The sequence below is a fragment of the Mchenga conophoros genome, linkage group LG4 (genome assembly GCF_057382185.1).
Source record: "Mchenga conophoros isolate Kocher_MC1m ecotype Shallow Benthic linkage group LG4, M_conophoros_male_GT1.1, whole genome shotgun sequence".
Classification (NCBI taxonomy): Eukaryota; Metazoa; Chordata; class Actinopteri; order Cichliformes; family Cichlidae; genus Mchenga; species Mchenga conophoros.
In genome coordinates, this window is record NC_140529.1 from 34,791,924 (window position 1) to 34,817,846 (window position 25,923).

Here is a 25,923-nt window from a genome sequence, read left to right on the forward strand (position 1 = left end):
AGATACAATTAGTTTGATTGCTTAGCAACAGAACATCACTTTTGAGACAGGGTAAGATTCAGGTGGAGTATCGAGGTTACATGCTGTTTTTTTTCCCAAAGAATCTGTTTTTCCCAAAACTTCCATGCAAAGTAGCACGCGGTGTATCTTCAGTGCCGCTTTAATGTGTCAATCAGCAGAGTAACACACCACGCTGTGTCTCGGGTTAACTGACAATACGATTATATCAACACCACACATAATCCACACACACATACTCGCAGAGTCATTTACTGCTCGACAGGGTTCAAAATATAAGCTTTGTACCGCACTGCAGGTCTACTGTGTAACCAATCATGGCCTACTTTCAGGTATCTGGAGGATTTCCCCGCTTTATCTGGCCACATATGGCCTCATCCTATTTCAACTCATCTTTATGCTGCGATGTAAAGGAGGAAATTCAATTTCTTGTACTTGGAAGTGTTTCAGGATGAGTGCCAAGAGTTACGGGAAGATTGGCACAGTTTGGGAGCCAGGTTTGGCATTTCGATAAGCGGTGCATCAGTAATGTAATGATGCTTAATAACCTGCCACTCACAATTACAGCACAGACCCTAATGGTGGTCAGTTGTGTTCTTTGTCACTGTGCTCTTACCCCCTCTGCTGGAGAGACAAGAGACCGGGACCTGATGTACTCAGCGGTGGGGCAGGTCTCGAGAGTAAAAAGTACCTTCACATCTCCAAGGGAGGGTGATGTATTTGCCCTAGTTCACAAATGTCACACCTCACACTTTCACTCTCCAACTTGAGCTTTTCCTTCAGTCAGGTGAAGTTAGGGTGTGTGTGCGTGTGAGGGAGGGCAGGCACACTTGGGTCGGAGTTGCAGCACATCGGTGAGGCTTTAATTTGGTGTGCGAGGCGAGCCGCCGCGGACTCTCCCAGCAGAGACGGTGCTGTGTTTGTTTTGCGGGTGTGTAAATTAGCGGTAATTCGTTTGCTCAGTAATGACGTGGGAGAGCTAATTAGGGCAGTGTTGATGGGTGCATTAATTAGTCTCTAGTGTGTGATGCTAATGAGACCCTGATTTGGAGTGTGTATGTTTGTGTTTGCATGTGCATGAGTGTAAACCATGTTTCTGTAAAGGCCCACCAGTATAGGTCATGCCATGAGGAATGTAGTATGAGAGCATGAGGGAATGGGTAAATACTGCAAGAGAGTGCGTTGTGAGTCAACACTGGTACTTTGTGTGTGCGTGTGGTGGAGCAGCAGGGCTATATCTGTGTATGAGAACCTCTTTAATCCTGGTTACGCCATGATGTCGGCTATGCCTGACTGAATATTGATCCCTCCATTGAACCATTACAGGCCCCTGCTCACACACCACAGCGAGGAAACAGGGGCGTGCGTACAGCCGGTCAGTCACACTGCGGTGCTTTCAGTGCTGCAGCTGCATCCCAATCATAAATTCATACCAACCTATAAAAACGTCCAGGACACAAAACAGACAACACAGGGAGCCGTAATGGATGAAAGGCTGTTTTATAAGTGTGTTCAGTGACAGGTCCACTTCACAGATAAGAAGGATCCATCTGTGTGTGTGGTCACAGCAGGGCAGCTCTACTACTCTACACTGTGGGTTCTCTCAGTCAGGGAGTGACAAGGTGGCAGCGTGCTGAAAGAATTTATGGCATATTACTGATATGGCATTCATCATAGCAGCGGTGAAAGGCAAGCATATGCATTTAGGGGGGTGGGGGGTGCACGGGGTGGCTTTAGAGCCTCACAAGTGATCTATTTTAATCATATTTATTCATGACTATCCCGTTATACATAATCCATTACTATTCCTGTTCAACTGTATCCTCTGCTGTTTCGCAGTGCCGCTCATTTCTTCGCCTCCTCCCCTTTCTCTTGTAAAACTGTGGAGAAAAAGAGAAATTTAAATCAGCACGAGGGGCCAGCAGATCATCCTGTTTAAAGTCATCTGTGGCTCTGAAACTTTCTCTGACAAATACAATAAGGTGATTTATATTTAGCACAGGAAAAGGAATTCTGCTTTCGCCTGAACAACAGCTCAGGCAAAAGGGGTTGAGGGGATGGAGATTTGTCATGGTGAGCTTTATTGAAGCCTGCCAGGGAGAGACTTGCCCTGACTTCAGGTCATGCTTTAGCTTTGAAACTACATTGTTGTGGGAAGTGAAAACTACATCGACATACCTCGAACCTCCAGAGTGCACTCCACCTCGTCTTCCCCGAGGTCATTGATGGCCCTGCAGGAGTATCTGCCCCCATCAAACAGGCTTGGCTTGCGGATATTCAGAGTCAACACTCCCTGGTTGTTTTGCATCAGAAACTTGGGGTCTTCACCGATGATCATTCTGTTCTTCATCCAAATGATCTTTGGCTAAGGCACAGTAGGATGTTGGAGGAGCAAGCAAAATTGGTGGGATGCAGGAAAGGAGAGGAGAAGGGTGTGTGAGTGTACGCGTGGGGGGGATAACACAGCGAGGGACGTCAGGAGGGTAGGAGAGAGCAGAGGGAGGAGGGTAGGAGGTGAAATTAGGTCAAAGTTTCGCCTTGACAAATCTTTGCCGATTTTGTGTGATTAAAAAAAATACATGCGCTAAAAGATCTAGCTGCTCCACCTCTTGTTCTAGCTTCCTACATAAAAATACATTCCTGCAGCAAAGGCATCAAAATCCTTTCTGACTGTTCACACACTCACTGCTTGACACTCAAAACCTGTAAAAAAAACACAAAGCAGGAAATCTGTGGCAAACCCTTGCAGTGCAGCTATCACAGGCCAATCCAGGTAAAGTCCACACACGATGGTGCTGTAGTGTGTAGTATAGTCATTTGCAACAAACAGCTGGGGGTTACCTTTTGTGCATTCAGCACTGCTTTATTGACAGCCATGACTTTTTTTTTTTGTCTTAACACAACCACACTAGGACACATTGTACTCACTTTATTTCACATTTATTTTACTCGTCATGCATAAACTAGGAAGCACACTTCTCTATATTTTATCTTTAGGTTTTCTAGATATGTTTGAATCTGTGAGCCGCACACAAACTACCATCAAAATCCACATACTGATTGGTGTCTAAATACCTAACAGTCTAAATACCTTGTTGCTTGGTTTTACAGACCAATTTTTAAACCGATTTTTAAAAATTATTTTATATCTTAAAAATATAAAAAGACAAATAATTAAGAGCAGAAGGATAAATACCTTGGGTTGTAAATGAACTCCAATCAAATGCCCAAAAAACGACATCACTGACACACACCTGTAAAAAGTAAAGTTCAGATACCTTGGGGTTGCCACGAACGGCACAGGAGATGGCGGCACTGTATCCTGCAATGACACTTCTGTCCACCAGGGGAGCTGTGAATTTAGGACAGCTGCTCACGTCTATCTCTTTGTAGGGTGAAGTGTTGTAGAGCAAACCTGGACATGGGGTGAAGACGTTGAGACACACATACACTCACACTGCTTGATGCCAACACAGATATAATGAAACATAATCAAAGTCAACATATATGAAAATAAAGTACATATATCCATAAATAAATCAAAAGGCAGGGTAAAGAGGTAAGCTTCAAGTTTATGATTAAAGATTTCAACACGTCCTCCAGCAGACTGGAGCATAAAAGCTAACGCTGACTCCCCAAAGGTTTTTGTCCTGTGCTTTCCAGCTCTTTCTATGATGAATGTGAGACTGAAATAATACCGAATTTGCTTCCTTGTATCAATAATGGATATTCAACAAATTTACCCATTGATGGGTTAAGAGGAAATTCAAATAATTCTGAGAATTTTCTGAAGAATATGATGAAAAGACAGATGAAGGCCATGTAGCTGAAAAGGCTTACATAGTGTAGTGGATGAAAGATGTTTTCATTTCGGTGGGGCATGCCTCAGTTTAAAAGACGCCAAGCTAGTTTGTACCACGCTGTAAAAGTCGATTCTGTCCAGGAAATGTGTAACACATAGACTGAAATGCATAATTATTAACCTTCAGTTGTCACTGTCCACTATTTTGGGAATGTTTTGTCTGTAATATCCACGCCGCATCCTCTCACACAAGCAACTGTTCTCAACTGGCTTTTGAGTTATCGAGGCAGGAAGCTGACTTTTTGTTTTATGCTCAGGTCAGGTGGGCACCGCGATCAACAACCCTCCAAATTTTATAGGCCAGACTGATGCTTGGAACACAAAAGAGATTGGCTGGTGGGCTGCCAAGTCTTCTGGGAGAGTAAGCAAATGCAACAACACAAAAACAGTAGCAGCATTTGGCTGGTGGCAGGTGTTAATTTCCCAGCCTGGTTGCTTTCATAATATGCGGCCAATATTAAATGGTATTTAACACTCTGTCAAAGAATATTTCTGTTAAGCGTAATCAGTGTGAATTAATTTAGTTTTAAACCATGTTCAAGCAATTAATCACAGCCGATAATTAATTATAGGTAGTTCTAATGTCGTTACTGTGTTCTACAGCGAAAATAATACAAAGCTGCGTTTTATTTAGTGTAGCTTCTGTTTTTCACTACTGTACCCTTTACAAACCACAATGCTCACTTTATCTTTCAATTGAATACAATGTGGTCTACCGCTCAGCATGCGTTAGATGTTGCTCAGCATCAAAAGCAATACTATCATGTTACAGAGAGCAGAGCTCTGCGGGGATTTCATTACCTGTTTTGGTAATGACAGCGGTGTTCTTGCTGATGCCAGGCTCATCGCTGAGGCCACAGATGTTTTCGCTGAACACTCGAAAGGAATACTCGTTCCCCATGACCAGGTCAGACACAGTGCAGCTGGGCCTGCGGTTGTGCTCATAGACCGTGAACCACTCCTGATGTATGAGAGAGAAGGAGAGGTTCAAAGAGGCTTATAGCTGAGGTGGAGCTCTATATGCTGAAGAATCTCCAGTGCCCAACATCTATGTTCTTCTAGGCCGCCTTCCTGTCGATTCATTCAACATAACGACCATGGTAGCGTACGACGGCTTTGCGTACGACGTACGACGTTGGGTTTTTTGCACATTCGCTGAGCATTGCACATTCTGACTTTGGAGTAAATTTTCTAGGAAGCCAGAGTGGGAATGCCGTGTGGAGATGACATGTTTTTCACTTGTGAAAAATCTTTCTCACTTGGAATAATGGACTTCAAAGCCTCAAAACACCTTCCCAGATTGATGGGCAGCAAATATTGTTTCTTTAACATGATAGCTGATGTCTTTGCATCTTGGCAATGTATCTACACACCTGAACGCTCCAGACTAGCTTTTACAGGAGTGCTCTCACTTATCAACTATCAGTTAATTAAATGCATTTGATTATATGCACTTGTCTTTCGCTTTCCCTTATATTTCCTGTTGACACAGTAAGGGTGTACTTACTTTTTTTGCACACTGCTTCTGCATTTTGACTTAGTTTTTATTAAATAAATAATGGCAGGGTGTAATATTTCATATGTAATTTTACCCAATTTTAACACCTTCCAAGGATCTTTATTATGTGCTGATTGACAAACTGATTGAAAAACTTAGAACTGACAGTTGATTTCTTTTTTACCATGACTGTAGTGTAAAGTGGGCTTTTAGAGGTTTACTGCTTTCAAGAAATTGTTCATAAAATTGTAGGGGGGAGAGTAACAACAATGAGCAGAAAATGCTATAATTTTATAAATATATATATAATATATATATATATATATATATATATATATATATATATATATATATATATATATATATATATATATATATATATATAAACATTAAATTGATGCTTTTTTTTTAACATGAAACTTGGGTTAGTTCAACATAGAAGCTGAAAAGTGAGCTCTGGAAGTGATCCATAGGTGCACAAGGAGGCGACCCTGATGGGCAAAATGGGACAAATCAGGTTCAGTTTTTGTTTCTGTAGTTACAGAAAGTTTAAGCTTGCATTTTTTGGGGGTTTTTTACATTCTGTTTCTTTTCTGATGATCAGACACAGTGTGATCGTTCCAAATTTATTCTGCAGCAGCTAATGTCAGCAAAAGATCCCAAAGCAGGACTGATCTTCATGGAGCGTGCCTGGCTGTTTAACATTTAGCAAACCACAATATAGAAAATGTCAGGCAAAAACAATTAAATCTAATCCCAGTGACATTAAAAACAAAACACAGAAGAATTTGGTTCAACTTGTACTTGGATGCATAATTTAAAAGACACTGTTGCTCCGGAGTTGCATGCCTCCAGCACTATTATTAGCGAATTACCTTGCTTGACAAACCCTCTCAGTACCACCTGTACACTCTGTCATGCATACCTTAGTCTTCTTGTCAGCTTTCTGAATGGTGTAGCCAATAATCTCACAGTTGCCGTCATCTTTAGGCGGCTTCCACTCCAGCGCAGCATTGAAGCCCCAGATATCTGTGACATGCACGGCGATGGGAGGACCAGGCTTTTCTGGTGGGATTGTGAGAAGTGGCAGAGTCGAGATACAGGTGGAGGATTTTGTGTGAAACTATGAACAAGACAGGTTCATTAAACTGCACAGCTCAAGGGTGGTGAAAAAATGTTCCACACATGCATAGCTGGCTGAGATAACTCTCTTCTTTGCCTAGACATAGATGTTGGCAAGGCTTTTAGAGGCTGAGAGAGGGAGAAATGTACAAACAGATATGGAGCAGGGAAGTCCCAGTGAGACAAAGAAATCAACACTTGCAGCCGTAGAGATTTGACAGATTAGACAGATTAGAAAGATTGACAGATTAGCAGAGCAAAAGACAATAGGATCAAGGGAAGGCGGTGATAGCTGCATACATTACTAGAAAAACTGTTGGCATAGACGTAACAAAGAAGAAGTGAAATGCAGTGTATTTATCACTGATCCTTCTCTGTGGCCTTCACCAAACACAGTGCAGTAAAGAAAACAGTGCAACATAGTAGTGTGTGTCTCATTAATCTTGCTGTGAACACTCTTTTCTTTTGGAGTACAGTACAAACTGTGAGCACTGCTTCTGTTTTTCCCCTTTAATCCCTCCTGTACTGTCTCCTGCTAAACGAGTACAGTGACAGATCAACTGAGGAGGGGGGGGGATCAGAGCCTCTCATTATTAGCTCAACCTTCTCAGCAGAGGAAGTGACAGAATAGCCCTCAAAATCCAAACCTAATCCAAGTCTATAAGCAAATAATCTCAGCAGAGCCCCACCAAATAATCCACCCAGAACCCTGACCCGCGGAGACGAGCAGTAAGCTGGTGAATGAGCTGGCGGCCACAGAGGCAGGAGCCAGGATTATAACAGAGTGAGAGAGAGGACTGAGCACTTTGATGATTTGCTACTTTGAGTCACAGATCCTTCAGAGTATGAAATAAGGAATTATCATCAAATTTGACAAAAAAAGACTCTTGACATGTCACAGATTCAAGCTCGAAGATTCATCCCATTTCAAAAAGGTTATTAATCATGCACTTTGTGAATTACGTGCTATGTTCTAATCTTAATGAGAGAACATGAGGTGCGAGTTTACATTCTTTAGGTGAAGCTTAGAAGGTGTTGCCATGGTGAAGGGACTGACCTACAACCTGGATGTGTATGTCAGCGCTGTCTGACATGTTTTCAATCTGAACAGACAGTGTGTACTTTCCAGAGTGGACCCTCTCGGCAGAGCGAATAAAGAGGATGGTGTCAACTTCACTGGTACGAGTTCCCACTGTGCGGTCCTCCATGGGAACACCATCTTTATACCAGGTCACAACAGGACGAGGCTTTCCCTGTAATTAAAGGAAAGGAAAGGAAATGATTCCAAATATTTCAAGGAATACAGTCTTTCCAAAAATTGGGCACAACCCTTATAGCAAAAGAAGATCATAATTTCCATCATGTCAGACAATATGTCTCTATTGTCCCATGAGACCATTCTGCCCCGCTAAGCATTTATTTTAAAATACTGAGGCAGCAAAAGAAGCAGGAAGACTTCAGCACAGAACAGAGGAATCATCACTGTCAACAAACCTGATGTTACCCACATAGCAAAATTGGTATGGCCCAGATCTGGCCCACACAATGTGCTTACACATGGCCCACATACCGCAAAGAATGACGGCCCTTTGGTGGCCTAGATCAGGTTTGCCAGATGTGGCCCACGCATGGTCAGCAATGTGTCCACAAGTGGCCTTTTGCTGGCCCTGTGCTGGCCCAGAACAGTTTCAGCTCTGGCCCCAGATGTCAGCCTAATGTGTACCTTAATCAAGCCATGTAATAACAATGTGCATAATAGTGCAAAGTAACATGACAAAACTCTGTTCAGACAGTGAATGGACTGATTCTTATATAGCACTTGTCTACTCTGTCAGATTACTCAAACACACCACACTCACTTTCTCTAAACTGAGTGCTTCCGAACTACATTTATACATATTCACACTTGACATACAGACTGGAAGAGGCAGGGATCGAACCACTAACCTTGTGATCAATAGGTGAACTGCTTCACCTCCCAAACCAAACCACAATTGAGCCAGATATGGCATGCCATCACATAGTGCCATCTATGCCAGGCCTGGCCCATATCTTGATGTCATATGTTTTACCATGCCAGAAGTCAGCCAGCAGTACCGGCTTGATACCAGATCCAGGCCAGACCTGCTTGCTATGTGGGTAGCTGGGGTAGAGGTGGGTTACAAAGCAGCTTGCAGATACAGAGATACACAGCCTGCCCAAAGATAGAGATATGCCACTGAAGTAAATCTGAATAAAGATTTGTTGGCAAAGAATCGCAACAATATCAGATGGACTGCAGAGTGAAGGCAAAAGGGCCAACAAGTGCTCAGCATCTCTGTAATATAAATATTCTGATCCTGATTTGAACCTGCTCTTTTCTCCTGCCGTACATCTGATATCTCATCCCAAACCATCTCGACTGGGTTTAGGTGACCAAGGAGTCCAGGCCATCTGGCGCAGCACTCCATCACTCTCCTTCTTGGTCAAATAGCCCTTACACAGCCTGGAGGTGTGTTTGGAGTCATAGTTCTGCTGAAAAATAAATGATGGTCCAACGAAACGCAAACCGGATAGGATGGCATGTCGCTTCAGGATGCTGTGGTAACCACGCTGGTTCAGTGTGGCTTCAATTTTGAATAATTCCCCAACCATGTCACCAGCAAAGCACCCCCACACCATCACACCTCCTCCCAGCACAGATTTCCACTGGTCTAATGGCAATTCCTTGTGTTTCTTGGTCCAAACAAATCTCTTTGGGTTGTTGCTTTTCCTTAGTAGTGTTTCTTAGCAGCTATTTGACCATAAAGGCCTGATTCACAGTCTCCACTGAACAGTTGACGTAGAGATGTGTCTGCTACTGGAACTCTGTGTAGCATTTATCTGGTCTGTAAACTGAGGTGCTGTTAACTTGCGATTTCTGAGGCTGATGACTCGGATGAATTTATCCTCAGCAGCAGAGGTGACTTTTGGTCTTCCTTTCTTGGGGTTGTCCTCATGTACGCCAGTTTCGTCGTAGCTCCTGATGGTTTCTGTGACTGCACTTGGGGACACATTCAGAGTCAAATTTCCCAGACAGACTGACCTTCAGTTCTTAAAGTAACGATGGACTGTCATTTCTCTTTACTTAGCTGATTGGTTCTTGCCATAATATGAATTCTAGCACTTGTCAAATAGAGCTGTCAGCTGTGTACCAACCTGACTTATGCACAACACAACTGATGATCTCAACCCCATTAAGAAAACAACAAATTCCACAAATAAACCCTGACAAAGCCCATCTGTGAAGTGAAAACCATTTCAGGTGACTGCATCATGAAGGTCACTGAGAGAAGGCCAAGGGTTTGCAGCGCTGTCAACAAAGCAAAGGGGGGCTACTTTCAGGAATCGAAAACATAAAACATATTTAGAGTTATTTATCAATTTTTTCTTTGGTGCATAATTCCATATATCTTGCTTCATACATTTGATGTTTTCTTTTTATACCTACAATGTAAAAAATAGTAAAAGAAAAAAAAACATTAAATGAGAAGGTGTCCAAGCGTTTGACTGGCAGCGTATCAGAATAACTAACTCAGTAGCTGAGTCTTCAGCTGATATGCCATTATTTCATCTGACCTCGATCTGGGGGCCCACCTAAACTAATGCTTTGGTTAATCTGTTGAAAATGAAACAACTGACTTGATTACTCACTAATAATGTCCTTACTAGTAAATTGATCTTTTGATTAACAATAAATTGATCTTATAGAATATTTTTAAAAAAAATTTAAACTTTTGCACATAAAATATTTTATTAAACATGTCACTGATAACTTTAGTTATGGCCTGATATTACATCAGTGTAAAAACAGCCGCGGGAACACACTCAGTCCAGCTCGTGGATGAGATGACAGAACAGTCGGTGCTCTTTTTTCCCAGGAGAACACTATGTAGCCATGTTCTCTGTCTCAGAGAAGGCTTTTCATCTGCTTCTTCAAAAGGAGACCGAGCTATGGCTCGCTTTCTTCTTGTCTATTTTTATTTAGAACAATGGTTTACCCTTTACAGCTTATGGTTAGATTCTTTTTTACCACTGCCATAATTTGCAAGTTGCTGTCAAAAGCTGTAACGCTCCCTGTGCCTTTAGAACTCTTGTTCCCCTGTTACTACCAACATTAGCACATTAGATTCCAGAAGAGGACGATATGTTTTCAAGTAGCAGCCATGGGGAAATAAGGGCTTGGCTGTTTTTTCTTCAAATTACCACTCAAGGATTCACTTAAAATATCTACAATGTGCAGTGGGATTGAGCTTGGGTAGGCTTTGATACAAATGTTACCCCATTTTTAGATTTTTAGATGCCCCGGTGCATGATATAGCCATTTGTTAAAGATAACTAAAAATAGCAAGTTTAAAGTTAAGGTAATGTGGTATTTACAGATGGCCCCAAACACCAGAAATGTGAACCAATAACTTTTGGCTGGGGATTGCTTGACTAGCTAATCATGTTTTTCTGCCATCTTTAGGTGAAATTGCATTTTCTAGTGGAAATAAATTTAGAATAGCAATTAGTAAAGATTTGAATGTATGTCTTTTTAAATCATTTTCAACAGTTAGTCATTATGTTTTCTGTCCAACCTCACAGTTTTGCTCACAGCTCATATTTCAAAGCTCATGACTGATTTTGACTCCTTCTGTATTTTTAGATTCTATAAATATTCCATAGGCAGTCGAGTGGAGGTATGTGTGATGTGAAAGCCTGATTTACAATGGGTGCAAAACATTTCTTTAATCTACTCTCTGACCACTTTACCAAAGCTAGATAAAAAATATTTTTAGGTGTCATGTGGATATTCTGCCTTTACTCTCCTTTAATTAAATATTAGACATGGGGTACTGACACTTTGTTCAAAGTTAAAGTGTATAAAATATCACCACTAGGCTTCAGTAGAGTTTTTACCCCTCAAAAAATGTTAGTGTTTGAGGGGTAAAAACAGTAAGCTGTTTACCTCAGCTGTCTATGTGTGTCCGTGTCTATTTATTCTGGAGGCTTTAAAACTCCTCCAGAAGTGAAGCTCACTTCTGTGTGATGACAGCGATACTGGGGAGAGTTGTTGAGGAAATCCTGAACTTTTCTTTTGGTAAGTGCTGCTGTTTTTTGCCACTGTTAGCTACTGTTAGTGTGTTAGTAAAAATTTCTTTAAAGTGGATCTACAATTGCTGGACTTAGTGGAGACTAAGACTGATTATAAGAGGGAAAGTGAATTCTAGAACACTTGCATGATGTTAGCTTATTTTAACAAACTGTTGTTGTTGATTAGACAGGTCATTATCAGCCGTTCGGAAACAGGAGGGTCACATTTAATGACAATAAGTAATTGCAAACATATTTGGAATAAATAAGATGGTTTTGCACAAACCCTGACTTCAGTTTGGGAGATGAGGTTTGAGGTAAAGAGAAAAAGCATGATATTTTAACCAGATGCTGATTGTGTTGTCTCTTTCCTTCACGTTTTGCATCTTTGGTGATGAGAACCCCGTCTTATGTGATAAAACATACTGTAGGTACGATCCTTCATATCTTGAGTCTGGCGTGAATAAAAGTTGCCCTGACAGCAAAAGAACACCTATGAGTTCTCTTCTCCACCGCCTTTGATGTACCACATATGCAGCTGGTCTCAAGCCACACATATAAAACACAATTAAGCAGAACAGCAGTGTCCATCTCGGGTGCTATAGTCAAGATGGCAGGGCAACGTGATAGCTTTCACAAAGCAGTGCCTGCTCCTATGTATTTTTAATGGATTATTTAAGTTTATTATATACAAGTTTATTAGATTGCATCAATTTGTTGAAAGGGATAATCATACATCACATTAATTAATGTATATTTATGAGTACAATATCCTGTTTTTCTATTAAATGAACTCAAAAAATACCTCAAAACCAGAATTTTAGCCTTGAGACATAAGAGCTGTATTTTGGCTGTTATTCCTTTAACATAATCTCATTCTCCTCAACCCTCACTGTCTACTCATATATCCCCGCACTTACTCTGATTCAAAACCAAAAATCAATCATTAAACTTTATGAGAAAACAAGCCGTATTTGCTTTCACTCCATATTTTTTCATGGTCATCTGTCCCTCACCTTTGGGGACTCTGAGCACATGCCAAATGTAGGACTCCAATAAGCAGGCAGAAGGTAGCAAAAGCAAACCTTTTATTTATATTTATGTATTTAACAAAGAAATCCAAAAGCACAGCAAATTGCAACATAAAACTTAAACGAATCCATAAACTTTAAGGGAAAGAACAAAGAGCACACAAGGGAAGATAAACAAAGACTGAGGCGAAGGACACGACTACTTCTACACAAGAGGGGAAAGTGGAAACAGGAGGGTAACAAGACACAACTGAACCAAATCTATACAATGAGACAGAAGGTTCTTAGTAAAACTAAATGTAAAACCAAAGAGACGAAAAAATTCCAAATGAGTAACAATAATTGCAACAAAGAAAACACAGAGACATGAGTGAAGGTAACAGATGGGAGAAGACGCAGAATGAGACAGAGGAAGCACTGAGGGGACCATAAAAACAAACTAGAACTAGAATCAAAACCTAAATAATAAACAGAAATAAAAACATACAAAAAAATTCATATTTCCAAAAACTCAAAATGCTGGAACCACCCAGAGAACCCACTCCACATTTAGAGAACCACTGTTCTAACATTTGTATATTTCTTAATATTTGCTAGGATTGTTTACATCTCATTTCTGTTTTTTGTTTGTTTTTGTATTTTGAAGAGGAAATATGTGCCGTTTGCATGAGGAGTGAGACTGGTGTTCTGTTTACAGTTGTTTACTGCCTGTGACTGCACCTTGTTCATTTGCATTTTATGCAGTTAAACAATAAACAAACAAACAAAAACCACATAAGAGCACCTTGTATTGTCCACTCTTTTTTTCCCGATATTGCAAATGAAGTGTAAAAGCTAAAACTCTAAAACCAGACTCACCTGGAAGGGGATGACCAAGTTCACCTTCTCGCCCACTTGTGTGATGAATTTGGTTCTCAGACGCCGAGGCAGGCGTATCTTTGGATTTTCTGGTTGGTGGACACAGAGAAGCAAAAGTTAACTTTGTGAAAGAGTGGGTGATGTGGGGGTGTATAGATATGTAAAATGTAAAACATGTAGAGCTTTTAGGTTTTCTGTATGTTCCTTTGCGTGGTTACAGTAGAAATGAATGACTCTTATTGGTTAAAAATCTCCGATATTTGCAGTAAATTTATAGTAGCTAAATTATTTTTTCCCCTCTGATTTATCCTAAATGGTTGCTGAACATGATGTCTATCCCTGAATACACTAAATATTTCTAGTGCTGTTAAACAAATGTGTTCATTAAATGCTGTGTTTGATTAAAGCTTGTTTCTGACCCACAATCTCTCGGATAGTGACGGCTTGGGAGAGAACGGCAGGAGGACTGTGGCCGGCAATGTTGACTGCGATCACTCTGAATAGCATTTTCTCCCCCACTGGGAGTCCCTTCACCCTGTAATGGATATTTCCCACCGGTTCCTCATTAACCCGCACCCACTGGTCACCTAAAAGCAATAGTAGGAATAGTGAAGAAACAGATCAGAAAACCAGGATTAGTGTGTAACTTTGAGATTAATGCTGAGAAATTAATCACGTATAAATATTGCTTACCAGTGAACAGGCAGATATACAAATAACACTAAAACACACACACAGGCACATTGGCAAATACGTCTTCACTCAAACTTTTTTCTTATACCTACTAATCTTAAAAACTCACATACAGTTTGTAAATAGCTGAATGATGATTGCTATTACAGTAGGCAGAAAGTTGGACAGTTTTCTATAGCGCACATTAATCCAGCCTCAGGTGGCCTTTTCTCAGGGGGTCACAAGCTAGTGTACTCCTACAGCCTGGATAAATGAGAAGGTTGCATTAGGAAGGGCATCTGGTGCAAAATCTGAGCCAAATCAAACATGCGGATGTGTGTGCTGTGGCAATGCTTTGGGAAATAAGGGAGCATCTATAAGTACCTCTCACATTACACCAAACACATGATTTCTTTTGCCTTTGGTCATGTTTTTTTGTTTGTTTGTTTTAAGAAGGATTTGTCATATCACTCATTTATTACTTTAACCGAAGGAATAATCATGACCATTACAGTTCCTATAATAAATAACTTTTAGGCAGAGAGGTTTAGCAAATGATCAATCGTTCTCTTTGTATGAATAATTTTTGGGTTGCCAGGATTTGAAGAATCTCATTTGCACGACTGATTTCTAATGTGTCTAAATTCCAGTGTTCAGTGTTACTGTAATCACATTACATTTTTCAGTAATGCAGTGCGAACTGAAGAAGCTTCTAAGATGAGAGGTGAAACGTCTTCAAGCAACTTAAAGAAGTCCCAACGCTTTTCTTTCCAAGCTCCTTAGACTTCTTCCTACACTTGTGCTGCGTTCAGCTGATTTTTTTTCGTGCATGACAACAGAAAAATGCTGGAGCGGTTTAGAGCTTTTGAGAAGCAGTGATATGGATTTTTTTTTTCCATCGGAAAGAAATTCCAGGACATAAACAACTATATTATACTCCAAAACTTTGGCTCTTTGCAGGCATCTACTCAAACAGCATGCTAACATAAAGCTAGCCAAGAGTGACGATAAAGCTCAGCAGACAGGTAACAAAAGCAGCAAGTAGTCAGGCTTGTAGCCTCCATTTCTCTCTGTTTGTGTTTCTACAGCAAAATCCCAGTGCCATGTAGTACATTATGAGTTGACTTGTAAAGGAAATGAATTTCAACGGGGTAATGTTGTGTTAAATCCAACATGTTAAACTTTTCAGTTTCAGGAAATAACATTTCTAATGTTTGACTGTGATCATCCCACTATCTTCTGCCTGTCATGCCTCTGGCTATACATAATTCATGTATATACACAAAACACAACAAATGCAAATATCACTGTTAGCATTTATATTGTAATGATTATCTAACCTGCTTAAAATTGTTTAGTGGCCCCTTCCTTTCTGCTGCATACCCAAGATGGCAACCACTGAGCGTGACAAGTGTTTCACACGTGTAGAGCATTTCATGCAGCCTTGATTGAGAGCCGGAAAACAATCATACACTCAGAATAGCAGGTGTAAGTATGAATTCCTCTTGCTAGCTAACTCAAAGGTGCATAAATATATATTAGCCCACAATTTACTGTTAATATCCCCAATTTGTAAAGTTCTGACATTTATCTAATGTCGTTAGTTATAGCTTACAAATCCAAAATAAATCCTTAGTATAAAGTGATATCCATTTTGGTTATTCTTACTTCCTTCTTTGCAGTATTCAATGATGTAGCCATCGATGCCACCTGCTCCGATTTTCTCTGGAGGACGCCACTTGAGTGCACAGGTAGAATCTGTCACATCATCTACTGTGAGACGAGTGGGCTCACTGGTGGGGGCTGAGAGAGACAAGAGCTAATTAATACGTTAATACGGGGTATAATGGGATGGGAAGGTAGGTTAAGCTGCTTCAAAATGAGCATTGTGTGAAAAGCCTCTGTTAATTAACCATTCTGCTAATGACAAATGGCAACGCACCAATGGGCATGAAGGGCTTTGAGCTTGCACTGGGCTGAGAGATGCCAATGTCGTTGACTGCAAACACCCTCATCTCGTAGAGTACACCTTCAATCATCTTCTTAGCCTCGTATGTGGTGGACTCGTAAACATCAAAGTTGAGCTTCGTCCATCTGGGCGAGCCTATCTTCTTCCTCTCCATCAGGTACCCTCGAGGAAGCAGGATCAACATACGGTGAAGTCGTTAAAAACAGCTCCAAGTCAGTTAGAAAAAAATATTGCAATGTAATAAACAAAATGGAATTTAAACTCCTCTTTTCTCCTGGGAGGAAGACATCAGATGTGAATATTACACGCTGCATGTTTCAGGGGTACCTTTAACGGCAACTCCACCGTCAAAGGCGGGAGGGTCCCATGTGATGATGGCAGAGTCCTCGCCAACTGATGCGCACTTGACGTTCTCAGGAGATTTTGGCACATCTGGAGAGGCAGGTTACAGTTAGAAATTGAAAGCATGGAGAGATGAAACACAGAGAGAAATGGGAGCGTTTGAGGTTTTTGATGTAGTACAGTACGTAAGACAACATGCAGATGTGATTTAGGGAGTCAACACCAAATGCACTGGTAAAGCCATCATATGTTTCACTGATCACAAATGAAAAACGTTACATTTTTTATTACCTCTATATAGACACTGCCACTTTGTAGAATAAATTACATCAGTGGTGATTACAAATCATGTTAGAGCAAGCTATTCTGTGTGTTTTATGACTCTTAAAAACTATTAATCAAATGTTTCTATGTCCCTTATTTAAGTAATTTCATCCACTGCTCTCTATTCATTGCTTACCCTAAAATCCATCTTGGACTAGAGACTAGATAATTATTATTTATTATATAAATTATGTCTTGGTCATTCTTAGTTCTATTAAGAGACAGACAAATTCCTTACAGTATGTATTTTAATGAAAAACAATATCTGAGGTGAAAGTCTAAAAACATATGTTTTTTTTAATATGTTAATTGTTCTGGGTAGAAGCTGCAAAGACACTGGACCTAAAATTCAGATGATGTGAGTTTTTAAAAGATGGCACCACTATTGAAAATTATGGATTTCCTTTTTTTTTTTACCATGACCCAGTCTCAAACTCTGAGGAACTATTGCCCTCAGTCAGACAGAAGTAATAGAAAGGGATCAAGGAAAGAAAAAGGCAAAAGTAAGAAACAGCCACTGACCCACAACTCTAACAAAGAGATCCGCCTTGTCCTCGCCGACAGGGTTAGTCACCGTGATGGAGTATTGGCCCTCGTCCGCTTTCTCCGCCCCCTCTATTACAAAGCTGCACACATTCTGCTCTGACTCCACGTGGACCCGTCCCTCAGCCTCGGACAACACCTACCACACAGGGCAGCACAGAGTGAGAGACAGAACAAAAGGAGATTGCTGAAGAGGACTGTGTCGCATGACGACAGCCACCACAAAGACAGGTGATTCAACCGTCCCACTCTAGTGTTGTTTCATTCTTCTTTTGTGCTGTTTAATGACTAACGGCGAGGTACTCTGATTGACGCAGAACATATAAAATATCTGACGCGTTTGTGATGCGAGGTGAAGGATAAGAGCCATTTCTTTCTCACTTGGTCTCCTTTCATCCAGCACACAGTGGGGGCCGGCTCTCCTGTGAACTGAACGTCCAGGCGAAGTTTGTTTCCAGCCACCACCGTAATGTTGTTCTTGCCGCCGGAGCTACCGGTGTCCAGGAAGATCTTGGGAGGATCTTTCATTGTGACCAGATGAAGACAGGAAGAAAGAGACCATTTAGTTTAGAACAATGATGTTGGTTCTTTTTTTGTTTTTTATATTTGAGATTCAAGGTGTCTCAAAGGTGGCACAAAGACTAAATTTACTGTTTTTTTATTCTATATATGGTCTTTTTGGACTCTGGCAAAAAAAAAAACCACTAGAGGGATTTGGGGGTTTTACATTTGGAACAGCATCATACTATACTGCCTAAAGCCAAACAAGCAAGTTGGAGCTTTTGTCTACTCGATGGCTTTCCAGAGCTGTGAGCATTTTCAACTTTCACATTCTTCAGTTCATTATATATTTTTAAATTGTTTCATAGAAGAGCCTTTTGTGTTGCATTTTATGAAAAGATCACACAATTTTGAGAACAAAACAGAGAGCAAAGAGCAACTTAACAGCAGCTAAAAAGCAGTTTGTTGTGATTTAACTTCACACCTTTCTGCAGGGATGTATAAATGAACTCCAGGGTACGTCTGTAAACTCTAGGGTGTTGTTGCAGGTGGAACAAAGTGCACTACAGACATACCTAAGCATCAGTCTGAGTGTGGTTAAATAAAAAAGGAAGTGCAATTTCACCAGTATTGTTCAGTTTTATGATTAAGAAATGTAAGTAAATCTGCCAATAAGACATCTGTCACTATGTCTAAAATTACAGAAAATGCTCCACCTCATGGACCCATTATAAAAAAATATAAGTTGCTATAGTAAAATGCTTCTGTGTTTTAATTGTTTTTGTTTACCTATTACTTTATTATTTGGCATAGTATGAGTAACAATAGCAGAGTTCCCTTATCAGTAGGAAAAACTGTAAATACAGTTAAGTTCAGTGATAGGTTTTCAGTCCCTCCAATCCTCTTATGGCTCAGGGACATTATAAGTGCAGCAACCAGAGCTAAGCTCCAAACAAAACCTGCACATATGAAGATTAGAGATAGCCCAGATAACTGTCACCCAGTCTATTTGTATTACCAAAGCATATAATAATGTCTGCGCTAAAAAACTGAAATGAAATCCTTGATGTGCTTCTGGGATAGATGAAAACCTGACATAGACAGAATCTGTCCCACTAACTATAACGTACGGTTAGGCATCAATCAATAAGAGTGTTACACTAACAATAAATGATCAACTATTTGATTTTTTTAAAAGGGCACAAGGACATTTTAACCATTTCCCTGTTCAGAGGGTCACTCAGTGGCATCTTATATGATATTTGCTATATTTTCTCAACAGCTGATTAGCTCAATAATGTCATACACGACAGTATAAAGTATGAATTTTGTCTTTTAAAAAAGCACCTACCTTGTCGTGGAACATATTCAATTTTTATCTCTGTGGGGAAAAATGAAACAGATCAGGAAGATTCAAATTTGCAACTTATAGGTTGAATTCAGAAGAACCGCTTGGTATTTTGATTTTTACGTCGCTCTCACCCAGGAAGTTCAGTTTTGCTGAGAGAGAAAGTGCGTAGCCATCAGGGACGAAGGTATAATCTCCAGCGTCTGAAGCCTTCACATCATTGATCGTCAGCTTGTGGATCCTGGGGACATGTCGCCAGATGTTACCAAGGAGACAGCAGTTGTTATGACCCGCATTTATGCAAAGGACAGTTGCCCTAGCAACATACTTCAAGAGACAATATCGCAGAGTGAGAAAGCTACTAAATGGCTTTCACCTTGTGTGACCGCTGTCACCTTGGCATATCTCCTTCCATAGGCAGCTCTGATGGAGGGCTTACTGAGAGAAAACCCAGACCCTTGGGGTCTGTTTGTTGTTTGTGTGTGACCATGTGTGAGTGTTTGAGGGAGCGTGTCTATGTGTTTAGAGGTTAGAGCTTTACAGATTGCAGCCTATCCCCAAAAAATGGGTCAAACAACTAAGAAAGCCCTCTGGTAATAGTTTTCCAAGCCATGTAGCAAACTGTTTATTGTCATAGCTATATGATTTTGTGAGCCTGGGTGTGTGTGTTTGCTGTTGTCATAATGCGTGCAGCTGTACATGATAGGTAGCCAAGCTGGAAACAACAGTTTTATCACAACAGAACATCAACCCACTGGAGTCTGATAGCGATACCTTCCAATGTGTGAAATTTTGATGCGATCGCTGGCCTCGACTTCGATACCATCCTTGAACCATTTTCCGGTCACGTTTTCATCAGACACCTCACACTTGAATACAGCTTGCTCAGATGCCTTCACTGTCAGGTCGGCTATGCTCTGTAGAACCTCCAGCTCCTTATCTGCACCACAAAGATCAATCAAAAGTTTAATTAATTAAAAAAAAGCCTAATTAATTAAGTGTATCCATGCAAAATTAGTGCAAATACAATGTTACAGTTTTGCGCTTGAGTATTACAACTTCCTGGATTTTATTTGTGTGTTCCCATTTCCAATCTTTAGTGTTGAGTTACATTAACTACCCATTAGAAACCTAATTATTACCAAGTATTTATAAAGTAACGTTGGATTTGGAGGAATCGCTTCCTCCCCCTTTTTTTCTTTAAAAGAAAAAAACTCTACTATATACCTATGCTGGCATTGCTACAAACTAACAGCGACCTCCACACCCAAATGAAACCATTGCACAAACGTCAAAACTGCAGTTCTGTGAATGAGCACTTGAGGCTAAAACTGAGTCAGTCTCCACAGACTCCTATGTTAGGCTGCCTCTTGCACCGCAGCAATAAACATGATCGCAAAAACGTGTCTTTAGCCATTTTCCCCCTTTTATGCATTCGTTTTAGTACAACTAATCCATACATACATTTTGTAAACCATTTCAGAGACACCCCAAACCCGCTTTTCTGGTCATCTTTTATCTGAAAGAACCCATCCTACTCGGATTGCCTAACCACCACTATGGAGTAGCAGTTCTGAGTTCTGGATGACCTAGAAGATCCCAGAATCAGTACAGAAGAAACAAATTTTCTTATATCTGCAATTTGCTTGCAGCCACAAGTGAACGGTAGGAATGTAGATCAGCTGGTAAATCAACACCTTTGCTTTCACGCTCATCTCTTTCTTCACAGTAGATCTGAGCAGTAGTCACATTACTGGACGGTGACACAGGCAACACTGACAACAAACGGGGAGTGTTGCCTCTGAGAGGAAAACTATTATCCAGCATTCCTTCGTTACCTCATAGGCTTTAGCCATGCTGGTTTTAGCCACTTTGACTGTAGTACTTTGTTTATATCAGCTACCTAATTCGCAGTTACTATAACTATACTATTTTTTCTCTGTATTTCTATCCTTCATCTGAGGGGGAAGGACACAGATTTTTTCACACTATAATCAATTTATGGGACTCGTTTGACTCACAGCGTGTAAGTGCCTGATATCTGAAGCCTGATATCAATTTTGGAGGTGTAAAACCAAATTAGTATGACGAATAGTGTGATACAACTGATACAAGAGATTAATGAAATAAAATTAATGATGACATGAGTAATGACTAATTTGTTGCTTTTCATGCTTGTCAGGACGGAAAACATCAACATGTGCTGAAGTTTGTTTCTAACTGAGGAGTCATACTGGAAATACATGTCTGTAAACTTTAAACAGCACCACAGATTTCATGGCCTTTGCAATTTAAGAACATTAATATTTTAATTATTAATTTTTATTTTAATTAATAATTATGTAATGTTTAATTTTTAATTGCTCCAATAATATATGATCATGTTGTTATTTGCTTTTCATGATCCCCATTTGTTGTCAATAAGCCCGGTTAGCCTGGATAGCAAGTTTTCAAGCACTGGTGGACTGGAGGACAAATACCTTCAACCTCCAGCTCTGCCTTTGACTCCCCACCGTTGGTATAGACGTAGTACGTTCCAATATCCTCTTTAGTGGCTTCATTTATGATCAAAATATGTCTCTTCCCATCTTTCTTTAACCTGTACTTTGAACCTGCAGTGTCTCTATTCAACTCCACTCCATCTTTCATCCTGTGAAGAAAACACACACACATATATACATCTGAAATACTTTAGCACAGGAACGCGAGAAAAGGGACTGATACTTGAGATGTTGGCAGTGTTGTAGATAGTGAGATCCTTCAGGAGTCAAAAGGCTTTGGGAAAAAGTTGTGCAGTAGGTGAGGATTTTTTGTGTACAATATCTGTACCAAAAAAAGCTGTGTATAGCAAAGAAAAAAAATGCATGCATTCATACTCATATCTTTTAGTTTGGCTCTCTAAAAATCTCTGAGTGGAATAGCCACGTCCAAAAAAGTGCAGACAAGAAGGAAGCAAGGAAGACAGTGTCCCAGTTAACAGCCCATCTAGGCTTCCCCTAATTGCTCAGACAGCTTTGATTGCTGTGTATTATTTCAACAAAAAAACAAAAACCCAAAAGACATCTTTGTAGATTTTGCCTAGAAACTGTCTGGCTTTGTACAACAAAGAAACTTAAAATAAAATAAAATAAAAGCCACAAAGATTCTTCTTTTGTGGAGAAGATTATTAGACAATGATATTAGAGTCAATTGCAAAATGTTTAGCTAATAGCAATGTTTCATATAACAATTTGGTTGAGCTTATTGATAGATGCTTACTAATAATGGTTTTGGTTTTGGGGGGGGTTTGTTATTCATTACACCTTTTGCACCGATAAATCTTTATTTTAAAGCTTTTCATCACACCATCTTGGAATAATAAACCATTACAGTACTGAAGTGACAAAACAGATAAATCTCCACCATTGCTTTTGGTAAATACTGTCTTATTTGCTGAGGGCAGTTAGCCAAAGTATAGTCACAGTAGAAATAAAGTCCACCTATTACTTAGTAGGTTGTAAAATTAGATAAATACACATCAGACTGGCTCGTACTGCCAATCTTTTTAAATCTTATCTTAAAACACATTTGTATTTACTGGCTTTTAATACAATATGAGAGTTATTTGACAATTCATATTTGATGTTTGCTATCAATATTATAAGATATTTTAATAGGTATTTTGTATTCTTGTACAGCACTTTGGTCAACATTCCTGTTGTAATTAAATGTGCTATATAAATAAATAAACTATATAAATGATATAACTATATAAATACAACCTCAGTACAACAGCAAAACATGACATATTACACTTTGTCATCATTTATTTAATCAAACTTAAGCAGACCTGCAGAAACAATACTTGAAAAACTAAGACAGGACAGAAGACAGAAAACCTGATTGAAACGCTGTGCCGTCAATAACTTCAATGAACCTCAATGAGCTCAAGTAACATTGAAAAGTGAGCCAAAACTCTGTGATGTGAAAGCCTGATAAAGTCGTATAGAAAACAGCTACTTCAAGTTACTGCTGCAAACATTCGCCCTAAGAGGAATTGAATCACTGGGTACTTTGCTTTTCACACAATGCATTTTGGATTTTGCATTTTAGTTTTTAAGAAATAGATCATAATATGTTGTAATATGTCATGTGCTGTTGTTCATATCTCGCTGTATTTACAGTATTTAATTTTAAAATGTAAAGCCTTAGGAACTGACATCTGTCCTTTTGCCATGACTCTGTTGGAGTGTCCTTATGCAGAAACCTCAGTTACACACTATTAGCCAGTATCTTTTATGTTAGCTTGTAAAAATTAAAAAAAATTGAGCTGCGTCAGCATTGCTTTATGAGGCCTGAAACGTATTGTCTCATTGGACTGTTTATTCCGTTATACAGAGAGTTTTATTAGCTGAGTAGCACATTGATGAATTTCAAACTCAAAATGAACCGAAGGGTAAATTAGCTCACCATATGACGTTAGCGCCTTCCTCAGACACTTCCACTTCAAACTCCACCCTCTCACCCACCACTGTATGAACATCATCCAGCAGCTTGGTGATGGTGACTGGAGGTTCTGAAAACAAATAGCTTTGAGTCAAACAACAGATGGGAAGTGAGTCATTAAAGAGATACGCTATTTTATGTAAATCACCAACGGGAAACTGGACATATCTAAATCACCGGAGTACACAAATACGAATGGAGAGTAAAATAAGTGTGGCGAATAAACACATCTGCAAGGAAGCAGGACTTGAGGAGAGTGACTAATGCTTTTCTACGATATTAACAGCAATAAGAATCTATCATTAAAAGATATTAATTATGTCATAATACAGTATACATGTACCTGTAGGTCAGGTTTTTTAGCATTATTTTCTTCTTTTTGAATGGTCGATACCCTACTTTAGTACCTGTTAGCAGAAAAATAGGATAGCACACAAAACATGTAAACGCTCCTTCGTATTTGAATAACAGCATAGTATATTCCTGAATTTCTTATCCAAAGCCACCAAACACACCCATCTTGTGGAGGTGGAAGGCACCTCAAGTCTCCTGAGGTGGTGGGAGTCACATTGTGTAACCACATGGTGTGATGCTTGATGCTCTACTAGCCTCAGCTATTTGTCACAGTCGGCCTCCAGTCCCCCTCCGGACGTTTCAATTCTTTCTCCCCTTAGCTGGTGTGCCCGCAAACTCTCTGAACTACACTCACAACACCACAGAAATATGTAAAAATCTGACTGGCATCACAAAAGTTTTGTGAAATGAATTTGATGTTGTCCACATAAAAGCTGAGGAATATATTCTCTCTGGAATACACAGACACAGCTAGAAGAGTATGACACTGAAATAGCCCAGTAGGTTTGTAATAGCGGCCGTACCTTCAAGTCTGGAAAAAGCAATATGTGATTTGTATTCTGATATGGAATCACCGTGACATGTTTGGAGGCTCCCAGAAACTCTAAAAGTGAGACACTGAATGCAATAGAAATGTAGATGTAGATACAAAGTCATGTAATCAATAGTTTATCATGAATTTGTCCCTTCAATGAAGTAGCTGAAAAGGCAACTGAGTGAGTGAGCTATACAGGTTTCAGTTAGGACAAGAAAAACAATATTTAATCTAGCTTTAAGGGTTTTTTCAGTTACATAATCTGTTTAGTGTTTAATAAATAATCACAAGCTTCATTTCCAACTGTTTTTTTATGTCTGTTTATCTCGTATCCCTTCACCCGTTGCCTACTGGTGGTGGTCAGAGGGCCCGGTGGCGCCAGTGTCCGGCAGCCTTGCCTCTGTCAGTGCGCCCCAGGGTGGCTGTGGCTACATTGTAGCTTGCCATCACCAGTGTGTGAATGGGTGGATGACTGGATATGTAAAGCACTTTGGGGTCCTTAGGGACTAGTAAAGCGCTATATAAATACAGACCATTTACCATTTACCATTTATATATTATCATTTTGTTAGTCTATGTATTTATGTAAGCCTGTGTTATTATTATTTATTATCATTATTATGCTATAACAAACAAATATGGGATAAATAAAATATAAACTAAAAGATATTTATTAACTTAATCTAATAACTTGTTTTATCTAAACTGTTCCAGCTGGTCCCTGATTGGCTACTTTTCTTTGATTGGGTGATATCTGAAAAGTTTATTTTTGCTTGTATATTCTGTTTGTAACCCATGTGAAATACAGGGCTTCAAAATCCCTTTTTGTAATCTAAGGCTATAGCCTGTTATTGTCACAAGGGGGCGCTGTGATGCAGTCTTGTGTTCTGATGACCTTGCGTCTAGTGCACAGGAAGTATTACCTCTCTCTTCCTGTGAGATTTTCCCTCTGATGGCGGTCAAGTACGTGTCGGAGCGCATGGAAAAAGTATCTTGGTGTGCAATACTGCAACCCGGTTAATGAGACCAGATTGTTTTACGTATAAATGCTAATAAGGTACTCTTTTATTAGGCCCCGAACTCTGACCACAAAGGGAATAACGTCTGTCAAGTTATTTGTGTCTGAAAATCCCGGTGAGTCACGTGCTTTCGTTAGCTACCTGTTAAGTTAGATAATGTATTTCACTAGCTGATTCAGCTCAGAAACCTTTGAACAAAAACCAATCGGGAGCTATGAGAATCTGGCGTGTTGTTTTACTTCTCCTGTTGTTCTTTACAGTGTGTTATAAGTGTTGAATGCTTTGAGCTAAACGATGTCGATGCTAGATGCGATGCTAGCTGCTAATAGCTGTTAGCCACCCCACCCC

The 25,923-nt window shown here is 39.9% G+C and overlaps 1 protein-coding gene across 2 annotated transcripts in view; it reads right to left on the reverse strand.

The window, feature by feature from the left end:
• Nucleotides 1-1,509: 1,509 nt before the first annotated feature.
• The window catches only part of mybpc2a (myosin binding protein Ca), a 47,042-nt gene continuing 22,628 nt past the window's right edge, over nt 1,510-25,923 (reverse strand). For both annotated transcript variants that reach the window (XM_085272047.1, XM_085272046.1), the window contains exons 10-27: nt 23,632-23,737; nt 21,663-21,832; nt 19,957-20,122; nt 19,317-19,423; nt 19,186-19,215; nt 17,715-17,854; nt 17,313-17,472; nt 16,452-16,556; nt 16,098-16,286; nt 15,824-15,958; nt 13,903-14,070; nt 13,484-13,572; nt 7,558-7,753; nt 6,304-6,443; nt 4,682-4,841; nt 3,297-3,433; nt 2,197-2,383; nt 1,510-1,898 (exon numbers count right to left, since the gene is read on the reverse strand). In XM_085272047.1, the coding sequence (XP_085128173.1) occupies nt 1,864-1,898; nt 2,197-2,383; nt 3,297-3,433; nt 4,682-4,841; nt 6,304-6,443; nt 7,558-7,753; nt 13,484-13,572; nt 13,903-14,070; nt 15,824-15,958; nt 16,098-16,286; nt 16,452-16,556; nt 17,313-17,472; nt 17,715-17,854; nt 19,186-19,215; nt 19,317-19,423; nt 19,957-20,122; nt 21,663-21,832; nt 23,632-23,737 (2,420 nt within the window). In that variant the 3' untranslated portion in view covers nt 1,510-1,863. The remainder of the gene's footprint in view (nt 1,899-2,196; nt 2,384-3,296; nt 3,434-4,681; nt 4,842-6,303; nt 6,444-7,557; nt 7,754-13,483; nt 13,573-13,902; nt 14,071-15,823; nt 15,959-16,097; nt 16,287-16,451; nt 16,557-17,312; nt 17,473-17,714; nt 17,855-19,185; nt 19,216-19,316; nt 19,424-19,956; nt 20,123-21,662; nt 21,833-23,631; nt 23,738-25,923) is intronic.